The 25,405-nt window shown below is 51.1% G+C and overlaps 1 protein-coding gene across 1 annotated transcript; it reads right to left on the minus strand.

Moving 5' to 3' along the window:
• Nucleotides 1-21,645: 21,645 nt before the first annotated feature.
• RING1 (ring finger protein 1) lies at nt 21,646-25,025 on the minus strand. Its single transcript, XM_004590264.4, has 7 exons — nt 24,853-25,025; nt 24,621-24,760; nt 23,919-24,079; nt 23,580-23,795; nt 22,605-22,994; nt 22,210-22,483; nt 21,646-22,043 (listed from the first exon to the last, which is right to left on the minus strand). The coding sequence occupies exons 2-7, from the start codon at nt 24,696-24,698 to the stop codon at nt 21,942-21,944; spliced, it is 1,221 nt and encodes a 406-aa protein (XP_004590321.2). The 5' UTR covers nt 24,699-24,760; nt 24,853-25,025; the 3' UTR covers nt 21,646-21,941.
• Between the last annotated feature and the right edge of the window lie 380 nt (nt 25,026-25,405).

Here is a 25,405-nt window from a genome sequence, read left to right on the forward strand (position 1 = left end):
TAGAAGACTCCAGAGGCTTTTCCTCCCCTGTCAAACATGATCTCAGCTGCTCCCACTCCAGTATGTGCCCAGACTCCCCTCCCTGGACCTTCTGCAGCACCCCTGCCTGGGGCCATGGGCTGCTGTTCCCAGCCATCCACAATTAGATCAATAAATAAATAAATAAGCAAATGTGGTGGCATACTTGTATAGTTAACATAAATTTGGCATTAACCAGGTCCAAAATGCCCGCCAGATATCGGCTGCTTTTTTCCCACCCACTGTAACACTACCTAGATACAAGGCAACCTAGGCAGTTGCCTACATCTGAGTGTTGTTTTAAGGTTTAGTTGTTTTATAATGGATTTTTAAATTGGAAAGGCAGGTTTACAAAGCCAAGAAGGGACAGAGAGACCTTCCATTCGCTGGTTTGCTCTACAAATGGCTGCAATACCTAGAGCTGAGCTGAGATGAAGCCAGAAGCCAGGAGCTTTTTTCAGGTTTCCTAAGTGGGTTCAGGGTCCCAAAGCCTTGAACCATTTTCTGCCTCCTGCCCAGGTCACAAGCAGGGAGATGAATGAGAAGTGGAGCAGCCAGGGCATGAACCAGCACCCAAAAGGGACCCTAGGCCCACAAGGGGAGGATTAGCCAACTAAGCCATCACACTGGGCCCAATATTTATATATTTATTAATTACTTATTTAAAAGGTGGAGTGACAAGGAGGGTGGGAGTGAAAAAGAGACAGAGAGAGGGAGAGAGAAAAGCACTATCTACTACCTGCTGGTTTACTCCTCCAATGCCTGCAACAGCTGGGGCTGGGCCAGGATGAAGCCAGGAGCCTAGAACGCCATCCTTGCTTCCCACATGAGTGGCAGGACTCAAGTATTTGGGCTGTCATTTGCTGCCTCCCACGTAGCTCAATCAGAACCAAAGGAGCCAGAACTGGAATCAGTACTCCAGTAATAAGGGATGAAGGTGTCCCAAGTGTCAGCTTGACCTGCTGCACCACAGCACCAGTTTTACCAGGTTATTTTTTTTTTTTTTAAGATTTATTTATTTTCGGGCCCGGTGCAGTGGCCTAAAGACTAATGTCCTCGCCTTGAATGCGCCAGGATCCCATATGGGCACCGGTTCTAATCCTGACAGCCCCACTTCCCATCCAGCTCCCTGTTTGTGGCCTGGGAAAGCAGTCAAGAATGGCCCAAAGCCTTGGGACCCTGCACCCGCATGGGAGACCCAGAAGTTCCTGGCTCCTGGCTCCGGATCAGCACTGCACCGGCCGTTGTGGTCACTTGAGGAGTGAATCATCGGACGGAAGATCTTCCTCTCTGTCTCTCCTCCTCTCTGTGTATCTGACTTTCCAATGAAAATAAACAAATCTTTAAAAAAGATTTAAAATAAAAAAAGATTTATTTATTTTATTGGAAAGTCAGATACACAGAGAGGAGGAGAGACAGAGAGGAAGATCTTCCGTCCGATGATTCACTCCCCAAGTGGCTGCAATGACTGGAGTTGAGCCGAACCAAAGCCAGGAACCAGGAGCTTCTTCCAGGTCTCTTCCAGGTCTTCTTCCAGCCCCAAATCTTTGGGCTGTCCTCGACTGCTTTCCCAGACCACAAACAGGAAGCTGAATGAGAAGTAGAGCAGCTGGGACACAAACTGGTACCTATATGGGAATCCAGCACATGCAAGGCAGGGACTTTAGCCATTAGGCTACCGTGCCGGGCTCTCTACTGCTGTTTTTACATCACCTTTCAAAAACATTATATATGCTCATTGTTGCTGTGTAGATAATGGTAAAGGCAGAACCATAATTAGAACTCATGATCAGACAGTTTTAATTGTATGACTGCCTTGGTGTTGTCATTTTCCTTCGCTTTCCTGTGTGCTTTGTTTAATGCAGTGGAAGGTTATTCTGAGACTCCTGACTTCACCAGCCCACCATAGGCAGATCTAAGGCATGTAGTTAAGAAGCCCCAGATGTCTAATGAGACAGTGTAGTTTCCTGTTTTGTATCATTTTACAACCACCATACTTGGGAGGGTCTTTGTGCATAAACTAGATGCTTGTGTAATTTCTACTCCTGCTTTTTCTTGACTCTATTGTTACTGTGATTGATCACTCATTCACCAAATACATATAAAATGGCTCCCTTACACAAAACTGTGCTGCAATGGGCAATGCCAACGCCATTTACCACTCACCTGCTCAGTCTGGTCAAGGAGCTGGACTCTGCTCGCACAGCCACTCACACTGCAGCATGGTGGGAGGCCAAGCCAAGGGCTGTCCTGGGTGCAGGCAATGATAGGTTGTGTTGTTTGTGAACTTAAAAATAATTCTAAAACCAACTCCGCATTGTGACCATGCACTGCAATTACAAAACAATGTTAACAACAAAATACTGTTCCCTGTGGTACAGACTGCCACTCACCCTGTCCATGAGCAAGTAAATGTAGCTATCTCCAGGACATATCCACCCACACCCACACCCACAAGCCTTCAGGCTTCCTTTCCCCTCTGCACCCATGCCAGTCCTTACCTCTCTCTATTCAGTGAACTGCTGGGCTGGCGCTAGGATGAGGGTCCCTTGGCCCTCTGTGTCCTCTATAGGCCACGTGGGATCCTGCACACTCAGCTTCCGTGGGCTTTGTCTCTGTTCTCCTTCCTGCCCCTGCACTGGAGCCCTTGGGTGGTTGCACTTGGCAGCACAGATTTGTTTCTTGTCTCCAGATTTCCCACTCTTCCAGAAAGCTCTGGCTTTCCTGGCAACTTCAGGGTGTCATGAGCTGGCTCACGGGCATCTTGGGTCTCGGGGTACCTCTTGTCCTTTGCTTTTGGAGGACTTTCAGTGGTTCTTTGGAAGTATCACTGAGTACATTTGTTTCTTCCTGAACTTCTTGTGATTCTTTTTTGTTTTAAAGATTTCTGTTTTTATTGGAAAGTCAAGTTTATTGAGAGAAGAAGAGATAGAGAGGAAGATCTTCCATTCATTGGTTCATTCCCTGAGTGGCCGCATTGGCTGGAGCTAAGCTGATCCATAGCCAGGAATCTGGAGCTTCTTCTGGGTCTTCCATGTGAGTTCAGGGTCCCAAGTTTTTGGGCCATCTTCAACTGCGATTGCAGGCCACAAGCAGGGAGTTGAAAAGGGAAGTGAGATACAAACTGGCACCTATAAGGGATCCCAGCACATGCAAGGCAAGGACTTTAGCCACTGTTTTTTGCAGCCATGGGGCCTCATGCAGGGCAGGTAGGGAGAAGATGCCTGGTCTGAGGGGACCGAATAGAAGGGAGGAGGTCTCTGAGGGTGAAAGCATCTCTACAGCCACTACTGAAGGCCTTGACTGTGGCCAGGCCATACCTTCCCCACATTGTTTCGCTTTGGATTAAGTCAAAACAAACCAATTTCAGGCTTGAGTTATATCTGCAAAGTCTCTTCCCAGAAGCTAACCTAAAACATGATCAAGGGGCTGGCATTGTGGTGTAGAGGCTAAACCTCCACCTGCGTCACCAGCATCTTGTATGGGAACCAGTTTGAATTCTGGCTGATCTGTTTTCAATTTGGTTGCCTGCTTATGACCTGGGAAACTGAGTGGGAAATGGCACAAGTCCTTGGGACCCTGCACCCACCTGAGAGACTCTGAAGAAGCTCCTGGCTCCGGGCTCCTGGTTTTGGATGGGCTCAACTCTACACTGCAACCATTTGGGAAGTGAACCAGCATATGGAAGATCCCTATCTCTCTCTTTCTGAGTAACTTCACCCTTCAAATTAAGCAAGTGAACAAAAAGACTAGAGATTCCTGACCTATTCTCCCTTTTTTATTTGTTTTTTTCTTTTTTTAAAATTTTGCTTTAAAATATTCAATGCTGGCCCGGAGCAGTGGCCTAACGGCTAAAGTCCTCGCCTTGAACGTGCCAGGATCCCACATGGGCACCGGTTCTAATCCTGGCAGCCCCGCTTCCCATCCAGCTCCCTGCTGGGGTCCTGGGAAAGCAGTCAAGGACGGCCCAAAGTCTTGGGACCCTGCACCCACATGGGAGATGTGGAAGAGCTCCTGGCTCCTATCTTTGGATCGACTCAGCTCCAGCCATCGCAATTACTTGGGGAGTGAGTCAATGGATGGAAGATCTTTCTCTCTGTCTCTTTTCCCCTCTATATATATCTGACTTTGCAACAAAAATAAATAAATCTTTAGAAAAATATTCAATGCCTTCTTATTAGAGATTTCTTTATTTATTTACTTGAAAGTCTATGTTACAGAGAGAGAAGAACACATGCACAGAGAGAGAGAGAGAGAGAGAGAGAAAGAGAGAGAGAGAGAGAGAGGAATTTTCCATCTGTTGGTTTACTCCCTAAATGACAATGGTGAGACTGGGCCGGTCTGAACCAGGAGTGTTTCTTCCAGGTCTCCCACGCGGGTGCACGTGCAGGGTCCCAAGGCTTTGGGCCGTCCTCTACTGCTTTCCCAGGCCACAAGCAGGGAGCTGGATGGCAAGTGGAGCAGCTGATACTCCAACTGGCATTCTCATGGTGTCGTAAGTGGCAGCTTAATCTGCTGTGCCCCCAAAGCAAACCTTTTTGTGCAGGTCCCATTTTGGGGGGTGTCAGCCCTCTATTGCCTGTAAGAATCAGTTTTCTCCACACTATTTTGTTGCTGGATGTTATTGTCCTTGACATCTCCCTATTCTGTTAGATGTCACACCACAGTGGGGATGTCTTCTGACAAAGGAATGCTAGGCAATTTCAGCTTTGTGCACACATGGTGAAGTGTATTTATTCAAACTGGATTGTAGAGCTTGCTGCATGCATGGGCTACCTGGCTTATATACATGTGTGTTTATATGGCATATATAAGGCTATGTGGTACACTTATGGTATAATATAATAAAGGACTCAGTGAGCATGAAACGTAGAAGGCTGTCGCCGGTGAAAATGGTCTTAGAAGAAAGTTTATGACAAGTTGAAGGTGTATACTTTGTGGAGAAAAGCAGTGTAATGAACGCATGAGCCACAAGCACAGGCTTTCATTATCACTTTGAGGTGTCGTGAGCTGTATCTAATTGCACCTGCTATGTGTGTGTAGGCCTGAGGGCACAGCAGGGGTGTGTCCACCAGCATCCCCTGCAAACACATGAGTGGTGCAGTTTTCTACAGAAGTATGTCACCAGGCCTTGGGAATTTCTCAGCACCACTATAATTTTGTGAACATGTGTGGTCCATTGTCAACCACATGGCTGTCACTCGTGCCTTGGCAACTGCTGATCAAGCTTCTTGTCCCCATCCAAGTTATTGCTGTTTGTCACCTTGCCCCAGAGGGCAGGAGGGTGGGGCATGTCAGTAAAGAGGCTGCTCTACCAGAAGTGGAGACCCCTCCCCTGCACCCCAGAAGGTGGGCACTACTGTTATCTCAGCTTCGCAGAAGAGGAAACTCCAGCCCAGCCCAAGGTTCTGGCAGCTAGTACATGACCAGCAAGGCGGGGATTTAGATCCTGGCAGGACCGCGTCTCTAACTACCACTTTCTCCTGTCTCCAAAAAGCCTCCTGCCTGCCTCCTAACCCCATTATTCATTGAAAGTTCCCTAACCTGCCGTCTTCATGATTGCACACTGTCTCCACCGAGCTCTCTGTGCCTGCTGGCTGCAGCCCAGCCCTCCGCTTGCCCCTCACTAACCCACTGTCTCAATTACTGTATTGCCGCCCCTCAGCAACAAAGCTGCTCCACGGAGCAGTGTCTGCACTTCTTGGCACCCCCTGAAAAATAACTTTTCCCCCTGAGATCACTGCCTACTCAGCAGGCTCCAGAAATGAGAGTAGTTAATTTTCCCATGGGTGAAGGGGCTTTGTTTGCTCCAGTTTCCACCTGCAGACTACCCCTCTTGCGGTCCCCAAATCTAACTTAAAATAACTCCTGCCTCTGAGACCTCAGTCACTGTGCTCACCACCTGCCCCATCCTTCTCCTGGCTGCCATCTGCCAGTTCCCACACCTTCTACCAGCCCCATGTCCCCACTCCCCCCACACCCCAGAATGCTGGCGCCCACTGGTCTCTCCACTGTGTGACTTCTTGTCCACCAGGAAGAGCCAAAGGACCTTCTCCACTCCTCAGAGCCACTCCTTGTCATTGTCCCACCTGGATCTTGTCCCCCACTGGAAGCAGCCCCTTGTGGGAGTCACTGCAGTTGCCTGCTCTCTGCCCTGTTGTCCACCCTTCCTTCTTGGCTTCTGCTCTTACAACCAGCTCCAGTCTCTTGAGCACTCCAGGCTAGTGATGCCTCCCTTCTGCCCACTTCGCAGCCTCTCACACCGGTGTCCACACCAGAGCCCGCCACATTTCAGCAGCCCTCAATGCTGCCCTCAACGGCCTTGCCCTCTGGGTTTTCACCCTCTGCAACAACACTGGATGAACCTAGTCATCTGTTTCTGTCAGGTGTTTGCTGTGATAGTCGAGAAGTGTTGGGAGACATCCCACAACCAGGAAACGCTCAGCACTGCTCCATCCTAGTCATCATTCCTGAGGCCCAGCAGTGTGCAGTGACCTGATCACTTCACTCAGGTCAGCTCTAATTTTCTTTTATTTTTTTTTCATTTTTTTATTTTAATGATATTTATATAGTTGATTAGGGCTCAAAGGGTCAAGGGCTACAGGAAAGTGTATAAGACCATTGTTTGCACATTCTCTTTTTTCCTTCCTGTATCTGGGAGAAGGGAGAGACAAAGGGAGAAGCCACAGCCAGCCTCCCAGCCATCCCAGGGTCTCTGATGTGGGGCGTGCTCCGAGGGCGCTGCTCAAGGGTTTCAATAGTTCAACTGTTCTGAATTGCTGCCAATTTCAACATTCCAATCACGATGAAATCGCTGCAGAATTCACAGGCTAACATAGTCCACTTAGCATCTCCACTTGCCCAGATTTTCACTGGCAACACTTGGTTGGGGTAGTTGATCAATTTTTTTTAAAGATTTATTTATTTTTATTGGAAAGTCAGATATACAGAGAGGAGGAGAGATAGAGAGGAAGATCTTCCGTCCAATGATTCACTCCCCAAGTGAGCCGCAATGGCCGGTGCTGCGCCAATCCGATGCCGGGAACCTGGAACCTCTTCCAGGTCTCCCACATGGGTGCAGGGTCCCAAACCCTTGGGCCGTCCTCGACTGCTTTCCCAGGCCACAAGCAGGGAGCTGGATGGCAAGTGGAGCTGCCGGGATTAGAACCGGCGCCCATATGAGATCCCGGCGCGTTCAAGGCGAGGACTTTAGCCGCTAGGCCACGCCGCCGGGCCCAGTTGATCAATTTGTTCTGTCCTCTGTTGCTATACCAGGTGTACTATGCAGGCTCCAATGTACTGCCATATCCTCCTGTGCACCTGGATATGCTGTCCACTGCTCTGTCAGAGTCACCGAGGAGGCTCAGCTTTGACACATGCACTCCATGGTCAGACCATAGAACCTGCAATTGTCTTCATGGTTGGGGTTCTGAGTCCAGCAGCTTGATTGAGGGGATCCCCAAAGAAACTTTGTCTGAGGTGGTCCCAGACCTGATTCTTGTGTGCTTGCCAGTACAGGGTCTGGCACAGACCGTCGCTCCTATCAGTCTATGCTTATGCTGGTGTTTGCAGTTGCTTGGTCAGTTCTGCCTTCAGCCCATCTTCTACATAAACCAATGGGTGTTGGAGCCCAACACGATCCTGCCCACCACACATTCAGCCCTCATGCAAACCAGTGGGAGCTACAGCCTAGTCGGAGCGACCTGCAATAATGCCCACCAGGCCCGCCCTTGCTCTGGTTCCCATGCTTGCCAGTATGTACCGCAGACTGGTCCACTCTGTCCCACAGCCCATTCAGCTCTCAAACACGCCAATGGACATTGGAGCCTAGTTCCACCAACCAGCCCCACTATTCAGCCCACATACCTGTTGACGGGTGCCACTCTCTGTCTAGCCATGCCTGCCTCAATCCTGGTTTTCATGCTCACCAGATGGAGTGGCAACCCAAGAGGGAGGTGCCTACTGTTTCCTTACCGGGTCCACTGGCAGTCCTGGATCAAGTACTCTCCAGGTGGTTCTGCAGTTTGGCTTGACATAATTAGCTCCCCACCCCACCCGCATGCTAGCATCTTCCAGTTGATGCTGCAGCATAGCCCAACCAACCCACACCCACTCGACTGAAGCTTGCACCAGTAGGAGCAGTCAACGCAGCCTGGCTTTTCCCTAGTCCAGCTCACATGAAGCCAACATGTGTTGTAGTTCTGCCTGGTCTGGTTTGCCACCATCCCAACTCATGCTCTCCAGAAGGAATGGAGATCCAGCAGGAGAACCCCGTATAACCCCCACTATGGAAGTTGCCCACTCTCCCCTGGATTTCATGTGTGCTGGTTGAGTGGCCTGTCTGGCATGGCCTGCCTCACCTCAGCTTTTGCCAGTGGGTGCTCTAGCCTGGCTAGGCCCATCCCCAATTCCAACTCATGCTGGTGGGGGCTATAGCCTAGCCCAGCCCAGCCAGCGTCCAGTCCCAGCCCTCATATGTACTGGCATGTGTTGCGACCAAACCTGGCCCAACCCACACTCCATTTTGGTGCTCAGATTTACCAGCAGGTGATGTGAACTGGCTCTGCCTGGTTTACCCCCAACATGCGCCAAATGTTTGCCAGTGGGTACCGTTCCCCGGCCTGATCTGGGCTACTCCCTATTGTGGTTCTTGCGCTCACGTGCAGGGACTGTATCCTGACAGAGGAGTTTCCCAAACTCCTCTATCAGAACCTCTCCCAGTGCCAGATCTCATGCACATGGGTGGGTCCATGGGGCAGCCCTACTCAGTCCACCTCCTGACCTAGTGGGAACAATGGCCTTTCCTGACTGGCCATCAACCCATTCCGGTTATTATCACTGGGTGTTACGGCCAGTCTAGCCTGGTCCACATGCAGACACAGCTCACACCTGGCTCAGCAGGGGCAAAAACCTAGCCTAGCCCATCCTACACCTACCGTGGTCCTCACAAGCACCAGTGGATGCTGGGCTCTAGCCCAGCCCAGCACACTCAGCGCCAGTCCACACTTGTGCCAAGGGACACTGCAGCCATGTCCGGACCAGAATGTGATTCCCATTCCAGCCCCCACACTTACCATGGGAATCACAACCCAGCCAGGGCATCCCCTTACCTCCCCAATCAGATCTGTTCCCAGCTATAGCTCTTTTTTTTCCTTAAAATATTTCTTTTTATTATATTTTTGACATTCTTTACATAGTTTTAGGGTAAAAAGGTTCAAGGGCTACAGGAAAAGTGGGTAAGACTAGTATTTCCACCCAAACTATAGATATTGCACATGCCAGTGGTTGCTCTGACCCAGTTTGGCATAGTCCCTCACCTGTCATGGCCTTTGCCTTTGGATGCTGTAGCCTGGCCTGACCCGGCCTGCCCCCATCCCCACCACTCACTGGTGGGTGCTGCAACCTGGCCCTGCTCAGTCTTTTCCCATCCTAGCCTCATGTAAACTGGTAGGTGTAACAGTCTAGCCCAGCTTGACCTGTGCTCCGGCCTGGTTTCTGCTCTTGCCAGTAGGCTAAGGTTTGCTTAGACCTGCCCTATCTGCATCCCTCCAAAACCAACCCACATATTAGCTAACAGTTGGAGTTGCCCTGCCAGGTTGCCAAACACTCAGGCCTGGACCACATGCTCTTCAGCGGGAGCTGTGACCCCACTGGGGAGTTTCCCAGGTTCCCCCATAAGGCCCACTCCCTGACCAAGATCTCACATGCTCCAGCAGGTGCTAAACCTTTACCCAGCATAGCCTCCCCCTCTGCCCAGCCCACTCCACACTCTGTTTTAGGATGCACACGCAGGTGCTGTAGCTTGGACCTGCCCAGCCTATTCTCGGCTCCAGTACCCGTGAGTGTTGGCGGGTTCCATGTTCACACCTAGTTCAGCCCATCACCATCCCAACTCTTGAGCTAACCAGCGGGACTTACATTTCCACAGGGTTGGGCCCATTTATCCCTCGCAGAATCTACCTCCGGACATGGTTCTATTGTGTGCTGGTTAGTGTCATGACCCTGCCTAATGTGACCCATCCTCTGTTCTGACACTCAGTCAGGTACTGGGACCCAGCCCTGCCAGACAGGCCCCCAGTCATAACTTTCGTGTGGTGTGTGGTGGTCAGCGATGTTCTGTGCTCACAGCTCATCTCAGGACTCCCATTTTGGCTAGTGAATCAGTCTGACCCATAGAGATCTTAGGAATTCTTCCCTCCAAACCACCAGGTCTTAGTCCCTTCATTTACCTGCAAGTACATGTCACTGGGAGTCATAAGGATTCATTCCTCACCTACATGTACAGTGGCCTTACCTATGGATGTCCCTAGGCAGCAATTGCATACCCCCAAGACCCTAGAGCTTGCCACCGGGTGGCCAGTGGGTGGAGTCCAGCACTACTTAGCCGTGGCTTCCTAAAGCCCAGGACTCTCTCACTGCATGGCAGTGGGGCCATGGCCAGGGCCCCAAGCATTGAATCTGACCTGGCTCAAGTACCCCTAACAGCTGCCAGGCTGCTGGAAGCTCCCACCATCCTAGCCCTGTGGCTGAATTTCAGCGGTTATTTTCTTTCTTTTTTTTTTTTTTTTAAGATTTATTTATTTATATTACAAAGTCAGATATACAGAGAGGAGGAGAGACAGTGAGGAAGATCCTCCGTCCGATGATTCACTCCCCAAGTGACCGCAATGGCCGGTGCTGCGCCGATCCAAAGCCAGGAGCCTGGAACCTCCTCTGGGTCTCCCACGTGGGTGCAGGGTCCCAAGGCTCTGGGCCATCATCGACTGCCTTCCCAGGCCACAAGCAAGGAGCTGGATGGGAAGTGGAGCTGCTGGGATTAGAACCGGCGCCCATACAGGATCCTGGCGTGTTCAAGGCGAGGACTTTAGCCGCTAGGCCACCATGCTGGGCTGAGGAGCGGTTATTTTCAACATGCTCCTTGAGCCCATGAAGCTTTGCTCTCGGTCTCTCAGTTCACTCGTACCAGATGAATCTTGTTCTTTATCCCCCATTTTTTTAAAAAAAATTTATTTATTTTTATTGGAAAGGCAGATGTACAGAGAGGAGGAGAGACAGAGAGGAAGAACTTCCATCCGATGGTTCACTCTCCAAGTGAGCTCAATGGTTGGCGCTGCGCCGATCCGAAGTCAGGAGCTAGGAACTTCTTTCTGGGTCTCCCATGCGGGTGCGGGATCCCAAGGCTCTGGGCCGTCCTCAACTGCTTTCCCAGGCCACAAGCAGGGAGCTGGATGGGAAGTGGAGCTGCCGGGATTAGAACTGGCGCCCATATGGGATCCCGGCGCATTCAAGGCAAGGACCTTAACCATTATGCTATCGTGCCTCATTTTAAGAAAAAGAGTGATTGAGTGAGAGAGATCATCTGTCTATTGATTCAATCACCAAAGGACTGCAAAGGCCGAGGCTGGGCCAGGAGACTGAAATTCCTTCTGCATCACTCAGATGGGTGATGGGGCACAAGCCCTTTCACTTTCCAGGTGAATTAGCAGGGAGTTGATTAGAAGTGGAGCAGTCAGGACTTGAATTGGTGCTTATGTTGAATTGGTGTTGCTATCAGCTGCTTAACTTATCAGCTGCCACAACCTGCCCCACACAAGTGTCAAGATTAGTACTAACACATTGTTATTAGTTTTGGTCACTATGTTACAGATAAAGCTCCAGAATTATCCTGCTCTTGTCTAAATGAAATGTTGTATCTTCTGACAACATTTGCCTCCCGCAGCCCCTGGTAACCAACACTTTTGCCTTTATGAGTCTAAAGCTTTCATTCTTTTCTTTTCTTTTTTTTTTTTTTTTTTGAGATTTACATTTTTATTATTTGAAAGGCAAATTTTACAGAAAAAGGGAGGGAGGAATGGAGGCTCTTCCATATGCTGGCTCACTCCAGCACATGGCTACAACAGTCAGGTCTGGGCCAAGCTGAATGAGGTCAGGAGCCAGGAGCTCCATCCTGGTCTCCTTCATGGATGGCAGGGGTCCATGTACTTGGGCCATCTTCCATTGCTTTCCTGGCACATCAGCAGAGAGCTGGGTAAGAAACAGTGCAGCCGACACCCCAGTATGTGAGGTTGGCCTTTGCCAACAGCAGTTTAGCTCCCTGTACCATGAGGTTTCCAGGGTTTTATAGTTTTGTATCTTATCTTTTTAGGATGGTGTTGTCTACAGACAATGACAATGTAACTTCCTCATTTCCAGTTTGGATGCTTTTATTTCTTTTTCTTACTTACTCTGACTAGGGCTTCTGGTACTTGTTGAATAGAATTGGGGGAGTGCACACCCTGGTCTATTGCTCTTGGTGCCAGAGCTCTCCACTTGGCATGACATTGCCTGTGGGTTTGTCATACATGACTCATGTTATGCTGCATCACACCTGTGTCACACCTCATGTGTTGAAAACTTTATTGTGGAATGATGCTGAATTTTGTGAAATGCTTCTTATGCATCCATTGGCAGCATCATATACAGAATCCTTTCTTGTGAGTGGTTTGTTTTTGCTTTATTTCTTATATAAATATACATATTTAAATATTTTATAGAAATATAAAACATTATTCTCTACTCTGATATCATTAGATAGCTTTTTTTTAGCTTTTTTAAAGATACATTTTCTCTGACGTTCTCAGCCTTACCTTCCACATATGTAAGCTCTGTAAAATTTGTTCAGCTGATTTGTGTCATTTTTATCATACACTGAGTCTCATGTGTTTTCAGAGTCTGAGTCCAAAGTGTCCTACCCTGTGCCTGCGACTTGGCCATGTGCCAGGATCATTCTAACTTTCCAGTGAAGTTGGAAGTACATGGCAAGGCAAGTGCCCTGATCCTCATTCACTTCACACTGGTGGCTTTTCTTGATGAAAACTCTTACATAACAATATTAGCTGTGGGAGTTGTTGCTGTGCTGTAGTGAGTTAAGCCTTCATCTGCAATTACATCATCCTATACTGGTGTTGGTTCAAGTTCCAACTGCTCCACTTCCAATCCAGCTCCCTGCTAACATACCAGGGAAATCAGCGGAGGATGATTCAAGTCCTTGGGAAACATTGAAGAAGCCCCTGGCTTTCACCTTGCCCAGCTCTGGCCATTGAGGTTATTTGGGAAGCAGCCAAAGGAAGATCTCTCTCTCTTTCTGTAAATCTGCCTTTCAAATAAAAATAAGTGATCTTTAAAAAAAGGAATACTGACAACGGAGATGGTGTTGTGGAGATGTCATGTGTAATGTGTCACCAGCATCATATGTGAGACCTAATTTGAGTCTCAGCCACTACTCTTCTGATACCGTTTTTAAGAATGCACCTGGGGAAGCAGAAGAAGATGGCTCAAGTGTTTGGGCCCATGTATTTATTTTGAAGACACCAGTGAAGTTCTGGACCCCTGGTTTCAGCCTATCCCTGCTCTGGGCATTGCAGCCATTGGGGACTGATGCTGCAAATGGAAGAGTTCTCTCTCTCTACCTTTCAACAAAATAAAAATAAATGTTGGGGCTGGCATTGTGGCATAGTGAGTTAAGCCACCACCTGCAATGTCAGTATCCCTTATGGGTATTAGTTTAAGCCCCTGCACCCATAAGGGAGACCCAAATGAATCCTCTCTCCTGGTTTCAGCTGGCCCAACCTGGGGCTGTTGAGGCCATTTGGATAGTGAATCAGCAAATGGAAAGCTCTCCGTCTCCCTCTTTCTCTTCTCTCTGTAACTCTGCCTTTCAAATAAATCAATAAATAATTTATAAAAAAATATAAGATATTAATACAAATGTATTCCATAAAATATATTGTTTCTGTTTTGCTTAGAATTACACTATTTTCATAGATTTGGGGAAAGTTGTCAGGTTTGTATTGATATTTGCGTCTTCATGGGCAGGCTGTACCCCTCCAGTTTTTTGGTCTTCGATGTTTTCCAACGTTTTAGTTTTTTTCCCTGGAAAGATCAGACACATATTTCACTAAGTTAATTCCTACATATCTTAGTGTCAATGTCATGATAAAGAATACTCCTTTTTTTAAAAAAAGATTTATCTATTTATTCTAAAGTCATAATTAAAGGCACAGAAACAGAGATCTTCCATTTGTCAGTTCACTGCCCAGATGGCTGCAGCATGCAGGAATGAGCCAGCTCAAAGTCAGGGGCAAGGAGCTTCCCCTGGGTCTCCCACCTGGTTTGTAAGTTCAAGCACTTGGACATCTTCTGTTGCTTTTTCCCAGCCATTAGCAGGAAGCTGGATCAGAAGTGGAGCAATTGGGACTGGAACCGCACCCATATGGGACACTTGTAGCACAACATCAGCTTAACCTATAAGGCCGCAATGCAGGTCCCACCAAGTATGTTTTTAAAATGAAATATTTTATGTGATTATTTTTGTGATATCAGCATGCTTGTATTTATACATTCATCTTGTTCCTAGTCAGAGATGTATTAATTCCAAGGTTTCTAGGTTCTTTTACTTTTTTGGGGTAAATCAATCAATCTATGTAGAGTAGTTATCAAGGTTTTATGATATGGTTTTATTTATTCTTTTTTGTATTGGGTCATTTCAGACACTTCAGTCAATGGTTAAATAAAATCAGTAAAAGTTGGTAATCTTGCCTTGACTTTAAGAGTTACTTCCTAGGCATTTCTTGCTGGCAATAATAATAATAATAATAATAAATCATGTGGGGCCCGGTGTGATAGCATAGTGGCTAAATCCTCACTTTACATCTGTTAGGATCCCATGTGGGTGGTGCCCCAGCTGCTCCGTTTCCCATCCAGCTCCCTGATTGCGGCCTGGGAAAGCAGTAGAGGATAGCCCAAACCCTTGGAACCCTGCACTTACGTGGGAGACCTGGAAGAAGTTCCTGGCTCTTGGCTTCAGATTGGATCGGTTCAACTCCAGCTGTTGTGGCCACTTGGGAAGTGTACAAGCAGACGGAAGATCTTTTTCTCTGTCTCCTTCTCACTGTAAATCTGACTTTCTAATTAAAAATAAAATAAATCTTTAAAGAAAATCACGTGTTAGTGCTCACCTTTATTGAAGAGGTTCTCTATATCTATTGAGTCAATCATATTTTTTCTTTGAATAGGTCAATGTTGTAAATATTACTACTAGGTTTTCAAAGTAGGGAATTTTTGCATTTTTAGAATAAACCCTGCATGGTCAGTCACTTAACATACACATGCATATACACCGGATTCAGTTTGCTAACATTTGATTTGGAATTTTTAGTCTTCTAAGTGTGATTTGACTCTTTAAATGTTATATGAAAAGTTTATATAAGTAACCAAATACATTGTTCCTTCAATCATTTGCATCTGAATGCAAATAATACGTTCAGAACCTTGTTTGTACTTGAAAAAAGTTTATTTGAAAATCAAGGTGACACAGAGAGAGAGAGAGAATCTTCATAGGGCTTGGTCAGATTGAAGCCAGCTGCCAGACACTACATCCAGGTCTCCAATGCTAGTGTAGGAACCCAAGTACTTTTGCCATCACCTTCTGTTTGCCAATGTGACCATTAGCAGGGAGCTAGAATAGGGACTGGAACCAGGACTTGGACCCAGCACTCAGATAGGAGGCACAGGTGTCCCAAGTGGCTCGTTAACCGCTGTGTCAGACGCGCTCCGGTCTCTGAATCAGCTCTGGCCGGCTGTGCTGTGGTTTCTTTACTTCTTCTCCTCTAGTCTCTGCCCCCGTTCCTTTTCTTTTTCTCTGTTCTTATTTGGTGGAATGCAAGCCCTTGGTTACCAGAACGCATCCCCCCAACCCCAGCTCAACCTCTGGCCTCCAGTCTCTCGTTCCTGGGTTTTTTTTTTTTCTCTGTTCCTCTCTGGTCTAGTATTTCTACATGATGCAGGAGGGTTGCTTTGCGATCCCTAATTATCTCATACTTTTTGATGCTGAAGCACTTTCCATCTTATGGACAGGAAAATTGGGATTCAGATTGGTTTAACACCCAGCTGGAGGTCCCATCCCTGGCCATTTTAATAATTTCTGAGCCAGACATTCTTGTTCTGGAGCCTGTATTCTGACTATATTGGCTTGAGGCAAAAACTAGAAAGGGGCACCAAAAGTTCAAGGGGACAGGGCATACAAGATGGAGGCGGCCTAGGATGAAGGTAGGCTGTGGGACTAGCTTGTTGGGAGCACTGCACGAGTGCCCTGCCCTAAAATAATGACTGGTTCAAGGCCAGGAGGCAGCAGGAAGACAGGAGGTCACAGGTGAGGCAGATCTGCCTCCTTTCCAGGGCCTGGCCAGTCAGGTAGCACCCAGTGGACCCACGGGAATGCAAGTGATGGGAGTGAGAGCTGAAATTGCTATGGCAATAAGTATAGTTATTGTTATTTTATAGGCTAGCCTGTTTTTGCAATTTTTTGGAGCATAGAAAATGTAGCTGTTTTAGCCGCTTTTATAATTTTTAGCTAGAGGAATTAAGGATGCTTTTATTAAAGAAAATGTTTTTTGATTATTGTTTTATTTATGGGGTTGCAGGGTCTATAGTTGTAGAGGGATTTAATATTTGTAATTTTTGTTTTTAGATTTATATTTTTTCCCTTGTAAACTATTTTCTCATTGAATAATGGGCAAGTTGTAGAAATAGAAATGTGGTAGGAATGTACTACTGATTAGCAGGTAATCGCATGTGCCTTGGCCTTGGAGTCCTGGCTGCCGCTCCATGGCTACTGTTGAAGAATGAATAATGGCTTGCTTTGAAGAATATGAATACAGTGTTTTAAAGAATTATCTCTGGGGACACCTGCTTAGCCCTGAAGTGCAGACGGAATGACCGAATGTCTGTACATGCCCCCTTAGTCTTGAAGTAAAAAAATAGAACAATTAGTTGCTTGTGCAGAAGCTTGTGAGGTGTCTGAGTAAATAAAAAGGACACCTTTTTCTTGGGCTGTTGTGAGAATGCACCAAGTGTCAGTGTCTGTGTCTTTCTTTATCGCCGACTCCACACACCCTTCCCGAGCTCCGAACTCTCGGCTGGAGCTGGACTCCGGCACTAGCTGATGCCAGCAGGACTGGAGCGAAGGACATGTCAGGCACATGGGACTCCCATGCTGCAGTTCCTGGAGGGAAAATGATGGCCTCGAGTTGTGAAATATTTAGCTCCCTGCCCAAGGTCCTGGCATGCACACAAAAAGTTTAACCAATGAAAGGTCTCTAGTGCTGGGTTTAGGGACGAACCAGAGTGAGCACCTGCAGCCCAGGCCCCTGCCCTCAGGGAGCCTATGCTGTGTGGCAGAAGTTAACCCAAGGGTCCCCAGCCAATAAGGAACTCCAACAGTGCCGAGTGTCTCCAAGGACAGGTGCGAGGGTTCAGAGGAAGGAACTCTGACCCTGAAAGGAAGCCCAGCTGGGGAGACTTCCCTGGGGACACCATAAAGCCGCCTGGGGTGGACCCCAAAGTTCTCTGCAGGAACAAGCAAGAAGTATGCAGGAACTGGCACCTCTGAGAGTGGGGGCTGAGGCTGGAGAGGCAGGACGGCACTTTGCCAGGCTTTAGAGGTCAGGTTAGCAACCTGGGTCTTTAACCTGAGATCAGTGGGGAACTGCCCGCTGAGTTGAAGCAAAGCAACAGAAACAATCAGATTTGCATTTGAAAAAGATTTTTCTGAATCACCACCCATGGCTATGAGGTCACTCCAAAACACTCAGAAAAAATAAAATTAAAAGGTGTGTGTGTGTGGGGGGCGGCGCCCGGGAACACAGAAGGCAATAGTGTGGCCTAGTGGGTAAAGCCACAGCTTGCAGCACTGGCATCCCATCACATGCTGGTTTGAGTCCCAGCTACACTTTTTTTTTGAAAGATTTATTTATTTTTATTACAAAGTCAGATATACAGAGAGGAGGAGAGACAGAGAGGAATATCTTCCGTCCGATGATTCACTCCCCAAGTGACCTGCACTGGCTGGTGCTGCGCCGATCCGAAGCCAGGAACCTGGAACCTCCTCCGGGTCTCCCACGCGGGTGCAGGGTCCCAAAGCTTTGGGCCGCCCTTGAATGCTTTCCCAGGCCACAAGCAGGGAGCTGGATGGCAAGTGGAGCTGCCAGGATTAGAACCGGCACCCATATGGGATCCTGGAGCGTTCAAGGCGAGGACTTTAGCCACTATGCCACGCCACTGGCCCCACTTTTTTTTTTTAAAGATTTATTTTTATTGGAAAGTCAGATATACAGAGAGGAGAGACAAAGAGGAATATCTTTTGTCTGATGATTCACTCCCCAAGCAGCCACAATGGCTGGAACTCAGTTAATCCGAAGACAGGAGCCAGGAGCTTCTTCCAGGTCGCCCACATGGGTGCAGGGTCCGAAGGCTTTGGGTCATCCTTGACTGCTTTCTCCAGAACACAAGCAGAGAACTGGATGGGAAGTGGGACTGCCGGGATTAGAACCAGCGCACATATGGAATCTCCGTGCTTTCAAGGTGAGTACTTTAGCTGCTAGGCTTCCGTGCTGGGTCCCTAAGCAATACTTTTGACCCAGCTCCCTGGGCATGTGCCTAAGTAAGCAGCAGAGGATGGCCCAAGAGTTTGAGCTCTGCACCCATATGGAAGATTTGATCCTGGCTATAGACTGGCTCAGCTCTTGTTGCTTTGGCGTAGAGGTAAAACCCAGGTTAGGATGAGACAGACACCCATGAAAATGCCTGGATTTGGGCCCGGCGGCATGGCCTAGTGGCTAAAGTCCTCGCCTTGAAAGCCGTGGGATCCCATATGGGCGCCGGTTCTAATCCCGGCAGCTCCACTTGCCATCCAGCTCCCTGCTTGTGGCCTGGGAAAGCAGTTGAGGACGGCCCAATGCACTGGGACACTGCACCCGCGTGGGAGACCCAGAGGAGGTTCCAGGTTCCCGGCTTCGGATCGGCGCAGTACCGGCCCGTTGCGGCTCACTTGGGGAGTGACTCATCAGAGGGAAGATCTTCCTCTCTGTATATCTGGCTGTAATAAAATGAATAAATCTTCAAAAAAAAAAAAAAAAAAAAAAAAAAGAAAGTGCCTGGATTTGATGCCCTCTGCTGTCTCCTGACTCTAGCTGGGATGTAGTGGTGACAGCTCAAGTGACTGGGTTTCTGTGCCCACCTGATAGCTGGATTGAGTGTTGCGGCATCCGGCTTTAGACACCCCATACTCACTCACCCCGACCATTGTGGGCTTTTGGGAATGAGCCAGTAGATGGGAATTCTTTCTCTCTCCTGCCTTTCAAGAAATACATTTAGTCTCTCTCCCTCCCTCCCTCCCTCCCTTCCGGTCCCTGGGTCAGATTGGCTCAGCTCTAGCCATTGCAGCCACTTGGGGAGTGAATCAGCAGATGGAAGATCTGTTTCTGCTTCTCTACATATCTGCCTATTCAACAAAAATAAGCAAATCTTTTTAAAAAGCAGCAGCAGCAGCTTGCTGCATGTTTTGCCCAAGAAGGTAACTCACTAAAGGAAGCTTCCACGAGAGTAAGCTAGAGCAGCCCTCCTTGTTCAGTGCCAGGCTAGTCAAGGGGTGTCAGTACCAACCAGTGGGGGCTGAGAGGTGTGTGTGTGGCAGCGGGGTGTGTGTCTGTGTGTGCTGGTGGATGAGGGAGAGGCTCCCCTGGCAGGAAGGTTTCTCCCACCACTCGGCTGGCCCAGAGCTCCTCCCTCCCAGGATCTTGGCCGCTGGCCAGGGCGGAGAGCAGGTAGGCCTGCAGTAGACGGGACCCTTGTGTGCAGATCGAGCCCCCAGGGAGCACCGCGGGGGGCCGCCCCAGACTTTGCAGAGCAGCGGGTCTGGAGTGAGGACTCACTATCCCAAGGTGTCCCTGGTTCACTCCCAACTCTGTCAAGCATTGCGCCTTGTAGAAAGGGAAACTGTCACCCGCCCTCAGAAAGGGGTATTGCTTCTTGAGTGTTGTGTGTGCCTGGCAAGGGATGTGTCACTTCACTTCCCAACCCCACCTTCTAGCAAACTCCTGGAAGCTCCCCGTGTGATAAGGTTCCACCTTCTCAAGACAGGGAGACTCCTGCGGTTTTTTTTTTCTTTCCCTGTTTCTAATAAGCTCCTCGGTGGGTATGGCGGGGTGCAGGGATCCCTGCTGCAGGAGGGCGGGGTCTGTTTAGCAACCCCTGTCCGCATCACTTCCTTAGCATATTCCTGTGTTCTTCCTGGCACAAGTGGCTGCTCAGTTCGCAGTCTGGCGCCAAGCTGTGCATCCAGTTTCCCTCTGCCTCTGCACGCTCAGCTGTTCTGCTCCCTGCACTCCTTTTCTCAACAGATCCCTCAAGTTCCCTCTCCCGTACTGTGTACCTCTCACTTTGGCTGGCCTGGGGACACAGGCTTGGCTGCAGAGGTATCCCCAGTCCCACTTTTCCCTCTCTGGCCAGGGCTCTGCGGGCCAGGAGGGGGATGGAGTCTAGTTCAGGGCTCCCAGTTCTCTGGTCTACCCCACGTTCACTGGGGGCAAGAAGCCAAGGACGCCACAGCAGAGACAGCAGAAGGGGGGTTGGGGGAAGTGGAGAGCAAAGAGCAGCAGAGGCAGGGTGTGTGAGAGGGGCAGAGGAAGATGAGGAACGACGCCCAGGGCAGCGTCTGGAACCAGATGACGCTGTGCAGGTACATTCCACTCTTCGGTCCTCTCCCCATCCCCAAAGTCCCACCTGTACATCCTGGAAGCCACAGCCCTGGGCTCCCATCCCCAGGTTCTGGCAGCACCAGACCCCAGGTCCTTGGTCCCTGAGAGAAACAAGTCAGGGTGGCTTAGGCTCTTGGGTTCCAGGGATTGCAAGGCGGCTCTGAGACTTACGGCAAGCTGCAGGTGAGGGTTCTGGGGTTTTCAAAGGGGCCAGAGCGCTGTCCCCCACCCAGGGTTGTGGGAGAGGGAGCTGGTTGAGTGGGGTGCCCTGGGAGAGTGGTTGGAATTGAAGAGGCCTAGTGGGCTTTACGGTGCAATATGACAGACCTGAGGTGGGGGAGGGATTTGGGGCAAGTACGCTGGGGACAACTGAAACCGGAAGTGAGGTGACAGACCTGGGGAGGCATGCAGTGGAGACAGCTGGTCCTCCTCCTACAACCCTCTCCTCCCCCATGGCTTTGGATCCTGCTATCCTTACTGCACCTCTGGCTTCTGCCTCTGTCCTCCAGCCTCAGGCTTGAGGACCAGCCCGGCCCTAGGAACTTTATGCCCCATCTGGTCTCAGCCAGAATCGTTGCGACCGGCTCAGATCTGGATTCTTCCTAGCCACGGAGCCTCTCTGTTCAGCACTGCTGCTGGGTGAGCCCAGGCTGCATGCTCCTGGAAACTGTAGTCGCCTGTGGAGGTGTTGAGCTCCGGTGTTGAGCAAGGAACTTCTGGCAGTACTCCTCTCCCAAATATCCCTCCCCTTTTCTTGCCAGCTTTCGGCAACACCCAGGACTCCTTTCCCTTCCAAACCATCCCATTCCATGTTCCTGGGACTTCAGCCTAGGTGATAGATTCAGGGGTCAGGTGGCAAGTCTGGGATCTGACTTGGCACATCCCCCACTCTTCCCACTTCCCAGGCCATCCTTATTTCACACGTTTGCTAATTTGGATGTTTAGGAAAAAGGCAATCACACAAGGAATAACCTTTGACCAAATCCTCTCCGCCTGGTCCAGGCTGCCCTCCCCAAGTGCTCTCCTGAATCCCATAAAGATACAGAACCGCAGATTTCAAAGAGAAAAAAAGCAAATTTGTTGTGAGTCAGAGGGTGTGGAGGGGAGGGGTCTTCACCTTCCCCATTGTCTTGAATTGATGGGAAGTTGGGAGGCATAGAAAAGGCAGCAGATGGGGCGCACGCCCCGCTCTGAACAATATAGAAGAATCTGATATAGACACTTTGTATAAAAGCCACTTGTCCTCATTTGTGTCCTCTTGCTGGCTGGCCGGGCGGCACTGGAGAACAAAGAAGCTAGGGTTGCAGGCCTCAACGCAGCAGGGACACTCCCTGGATGACCCCTGTGGGGTCACTTTGGGTCCTTGGTGGGGGCGTAGCAGAGCTCCAGTGGCCGGGACACCTTCCAGAACTTCTCGTTGACAAGCTCCAGGGTCAGTGAACCATTCAGCGTCTGCAGGTGATGGGGAGGAGGAAATGAGAGGCAAAAGGTGAGCAAGGGGGCAGGAGGGGAGGGGGAGAAAGAGGAAGTGACAGGAGAGTGACAGGCGAGGAAGAGGGGCAGAGGAGGGAGGAGAAGGCGGGGAGCTGGCCGTGGGGCTGCCCCAGTGGGTGCTCACCGTGAACGCTCCGCCTCCAGGTGCGATGTAGATGGTATACTGCTTCTCACTGACGCCCTCCAGGCTGGGCAAGGCAGGCTCCTCAGGGCCATCACCTCCTCCGGCGCCCCCACCCTCTCCACCACCCCCATCCGGTCCCCCAGTGTCCGAGGCACCCCCTCCAGGTCCTCCCGGTTCCCCGGCCTCTTGCTGCTGCCGTCGTTCCAGGGCAATACGCAGGGCCAAGTATTTGGAGAGGTGGTCCACGGTGGCATTCCCAGTTGTCTTCACGTACCTGGAGGGGCAAGCATGCAGGATCAGGACAGGGAGGCAGGGATCTCTCCACCAGAGGGCTTCGGGGTTCAGCTGGGATTCTGGGAGTCGGGGGGGGCAGGTGGGGAGACAGGGCTCCTCACCTGGTCTGGCAGTATTCTCCCTTCTCCACGAGTAGGGGGTGGGGCCGGAACACGAGTTCAATTTCTCCACCTGGCTCTGGAGGGCTGGGGGCCCCTGGAGGGCTTGGGGGTCCCAGAGTTCCCCCTCCCAAGGTGCCTGCCCGGTCACCAGAATCTTCGGAACCGGCGCCCCCACCTACCCCTCCAGTGCCACCCCCTCCTGTCCCTACACTGCTCCCCCCTGCGCCTCCCCCACGGGGCCGCTTGGGAGCAGGGCCTGGGGTGGAGTCAGGAGCTGAGTCTGAGCTCACGTCTTCTCCATCCCCTTCTCCCTCCCCAGGCTCTCCTTCTCCCCCACTCATCGTGGTGGTCTGGTCGGACCCTGGCATTGGTCGCCTTACACGCTGGGCCCTGTAAAAACAAGTACCTATAGTTAGAAGCACTGGGGATAAGGTGCTTAGAGTTCAAACCTCTCACAACGAAGACACACAATGTTTATTCAGTGTTGTGGGCCAGGCCCCCTGCTAAGTATCGGTCTCGATCTTAGGACTGAGGCCACAGTTTGGAGAGGCTATGTAGCTCATTTGAGTTCATGATAGACTGTCACCTCGCAAGGTGTGGTGGAAGAACTTATGGCACGAATGGTTTGTAGAAGGCAACCTCAGGTCCAACACCAGACCTACTGAGGTGGAGTTCTATATTTCTAGCGAGACCCACAGGTAGTGTGGATACAGCGGGAAGACTGGGAGACGCAGCTTCATGGGTGTGTGTGGAGGGGAAGAGGGGGCTCATCCCTTGATGCGCGCTCAGAATCCCTCTATGGCTCTAACGGCCAGAGAGCCGGCTCACTAGGCAGCTGCCATTTCCAGTCCTGGTTTCCAGGCTGGCCAGGCCATGGTAAAGGCTCAGAAGCTGACAGGCAGCACAGAAGGCAGCAGGAGTCAGCCCTGGGGGATGCAGCACTCCAGCCCCCCACCCACCTCCCTCCTCGCACACCTGTGCATGGCCTGCATGCGCAGCCCCTCCTCGATGCTGGAGCTCAGGGCCTGCTGGTTGTGCAGGCGGCTGAGGCGGATGAGCACTCGGTCTTGATGAGCCTCGTACTCCTCCCGGCTCGGGTAGATCTTTGAGATCAGGGCGTCAAAGTTTGGGTCTGGCCGCAGGGACCTCTTGGATACTAGCTTCTTGCGGCAGGTGGGACACTCCTTGTTCCTGGGACAGGAGAAAGGAGAGCTTGAGTGGTCAGTCCCCCTAGTATGTTGTGTGGGGGGAGTTGCTGAGCTGGCTGGGATCAGCGAGGGGCCCCCAGTCTCCACCCTGTCCTCCTCTGGTCACCCGCTCCGCAGCGCCGTGACGATGCAGTCGGAGCAGAAGCGATGCAGGCACTCCTTGGTGGTCATGGTGTTCTTTAGCATGTCCAGGCAGATGGGGCACATGAGCTCTGAGTGCAGCGACCGAGGGGAGACCGCAATCTCTGTGCCATCCATTATGGCTTCCTGGAGGGTCAGCAGGTGCAAGGGCTTTTAGAAACAATTTAAAAAACCAGGAGTTTTGAAGAGCATAGGAAGAGGGTCCCGGTGCCCTGGCTTGTCACTGGAGAAAGGTGGGATTTCTGATAGGCTACTGACTTGAAAGGATTAGGGTCAATGGATTGAGTTGTGGACTTGGAGGTTCAGTGAGGGGCCTGGGGTGGGAGTGGCACAGACTCCTCCGACACCTGTTATAAATGCAGATGGCACTACTGAATCAGAATGGGGTGTGTGGGGGGGCAGCTGTTTGTGAAACTTCAGATACCACACTCTCCACAGGTACTTCTTATGGGAACTAACAGCGGACCCGGGAAGAGGCGGCCTTTCTGGGTCGCTCAATTCCCTTTCAAAAGGGAGCCTCTCCAGGGCGGAGGGCGAGGCGCTGGCGGGGGGGCCTCGGGGAGAGCGGGCAGTGCAGGGTAAAATTTGCACGGGAGGCAGTGCATGGTGGGGAGGGTCTGTGCAAGGATCGGGGAGAGGGGAGGGAGCCCGTTGGGAAAGCAGTCACCTGCGGGGTCCGGTGCAGCTCGTAGAGACTCAGTTCCCACGTCTTGCTGGCATTCTGGGCATTCGCCGGCGTCGTCATGGTGACCGGGCACGGACCCCCCACCAGCACTCGGCGGCCGAGCAGGAGCAGGAGAAGAGCGGCTGGGGAGGGGAAGGGGAGGCGATGTTAGGGAGGCCGCCCCTGCGCAGACCCCGCCCCTCCAGAGGCGCCCCCCGCCGGCGCGCGCCCTCACCCGGCTGCTCCGGCCGTCCGCGCGCCCACCGCCGCCGCGCCTCTCCTCAGGCTTGGGCTCCCGGGTCGAATTCGCTCGGCCCGCAGCCGCCTCTCAGACAGCAGCTCCCGCTGCCGCCGCCGCCATGGCCCGGGCGCTGGGCCCTACGTCACTTCCGTTAGTCCCTCCGATTCACTCCACCGCCGCCCCCCCGCCCTCCTCCCTCCCCCCGCCCGCGGAGACGTCACCGGCGCTCAGGCCGCGAGTGGGACGCGACGCGGACGCGGGGGCTTCCCTGCCCGCGCCTCGCGGGAGCAAGGAGCCCGCGGCCCGGGATCCCCGCGCCACGTGGGGCCGCGTCTCCGCCCCGAGCCTCCCGGTTGTCGCCCCACTTGGGGGCCTCCGCCCCGGGGGGTGGGGCCTGGCTCGCCGGGACCCCTAGAGGGACTCGGGGAAGGGGCTATCTCCCCCGCCCCGCGTCCCCTGGCGGCCCGGGGTGGCGGGGGAACCCCGGTCCAGACACGCACGCAACTTCTTCGTAACCCCGTAGCCCGGGGTCCCCGGGGGGGAGGCT

Source organism: Ochotona princeps, chromosome 1 (assembly GCF_030435755.1).
Source record: "Ochotona princeps isolate mOchPri1 chromosome 1, mOchPri1.hap1, whole genome shotgun sequence".
In the NCBI taxonomy this organism is placed as follows: Eukaryota; Metazoa; Chordata; class Mammalia; order Lagomorpha; family Ochotonidae; genus Ochotona; species Ochotona princeps.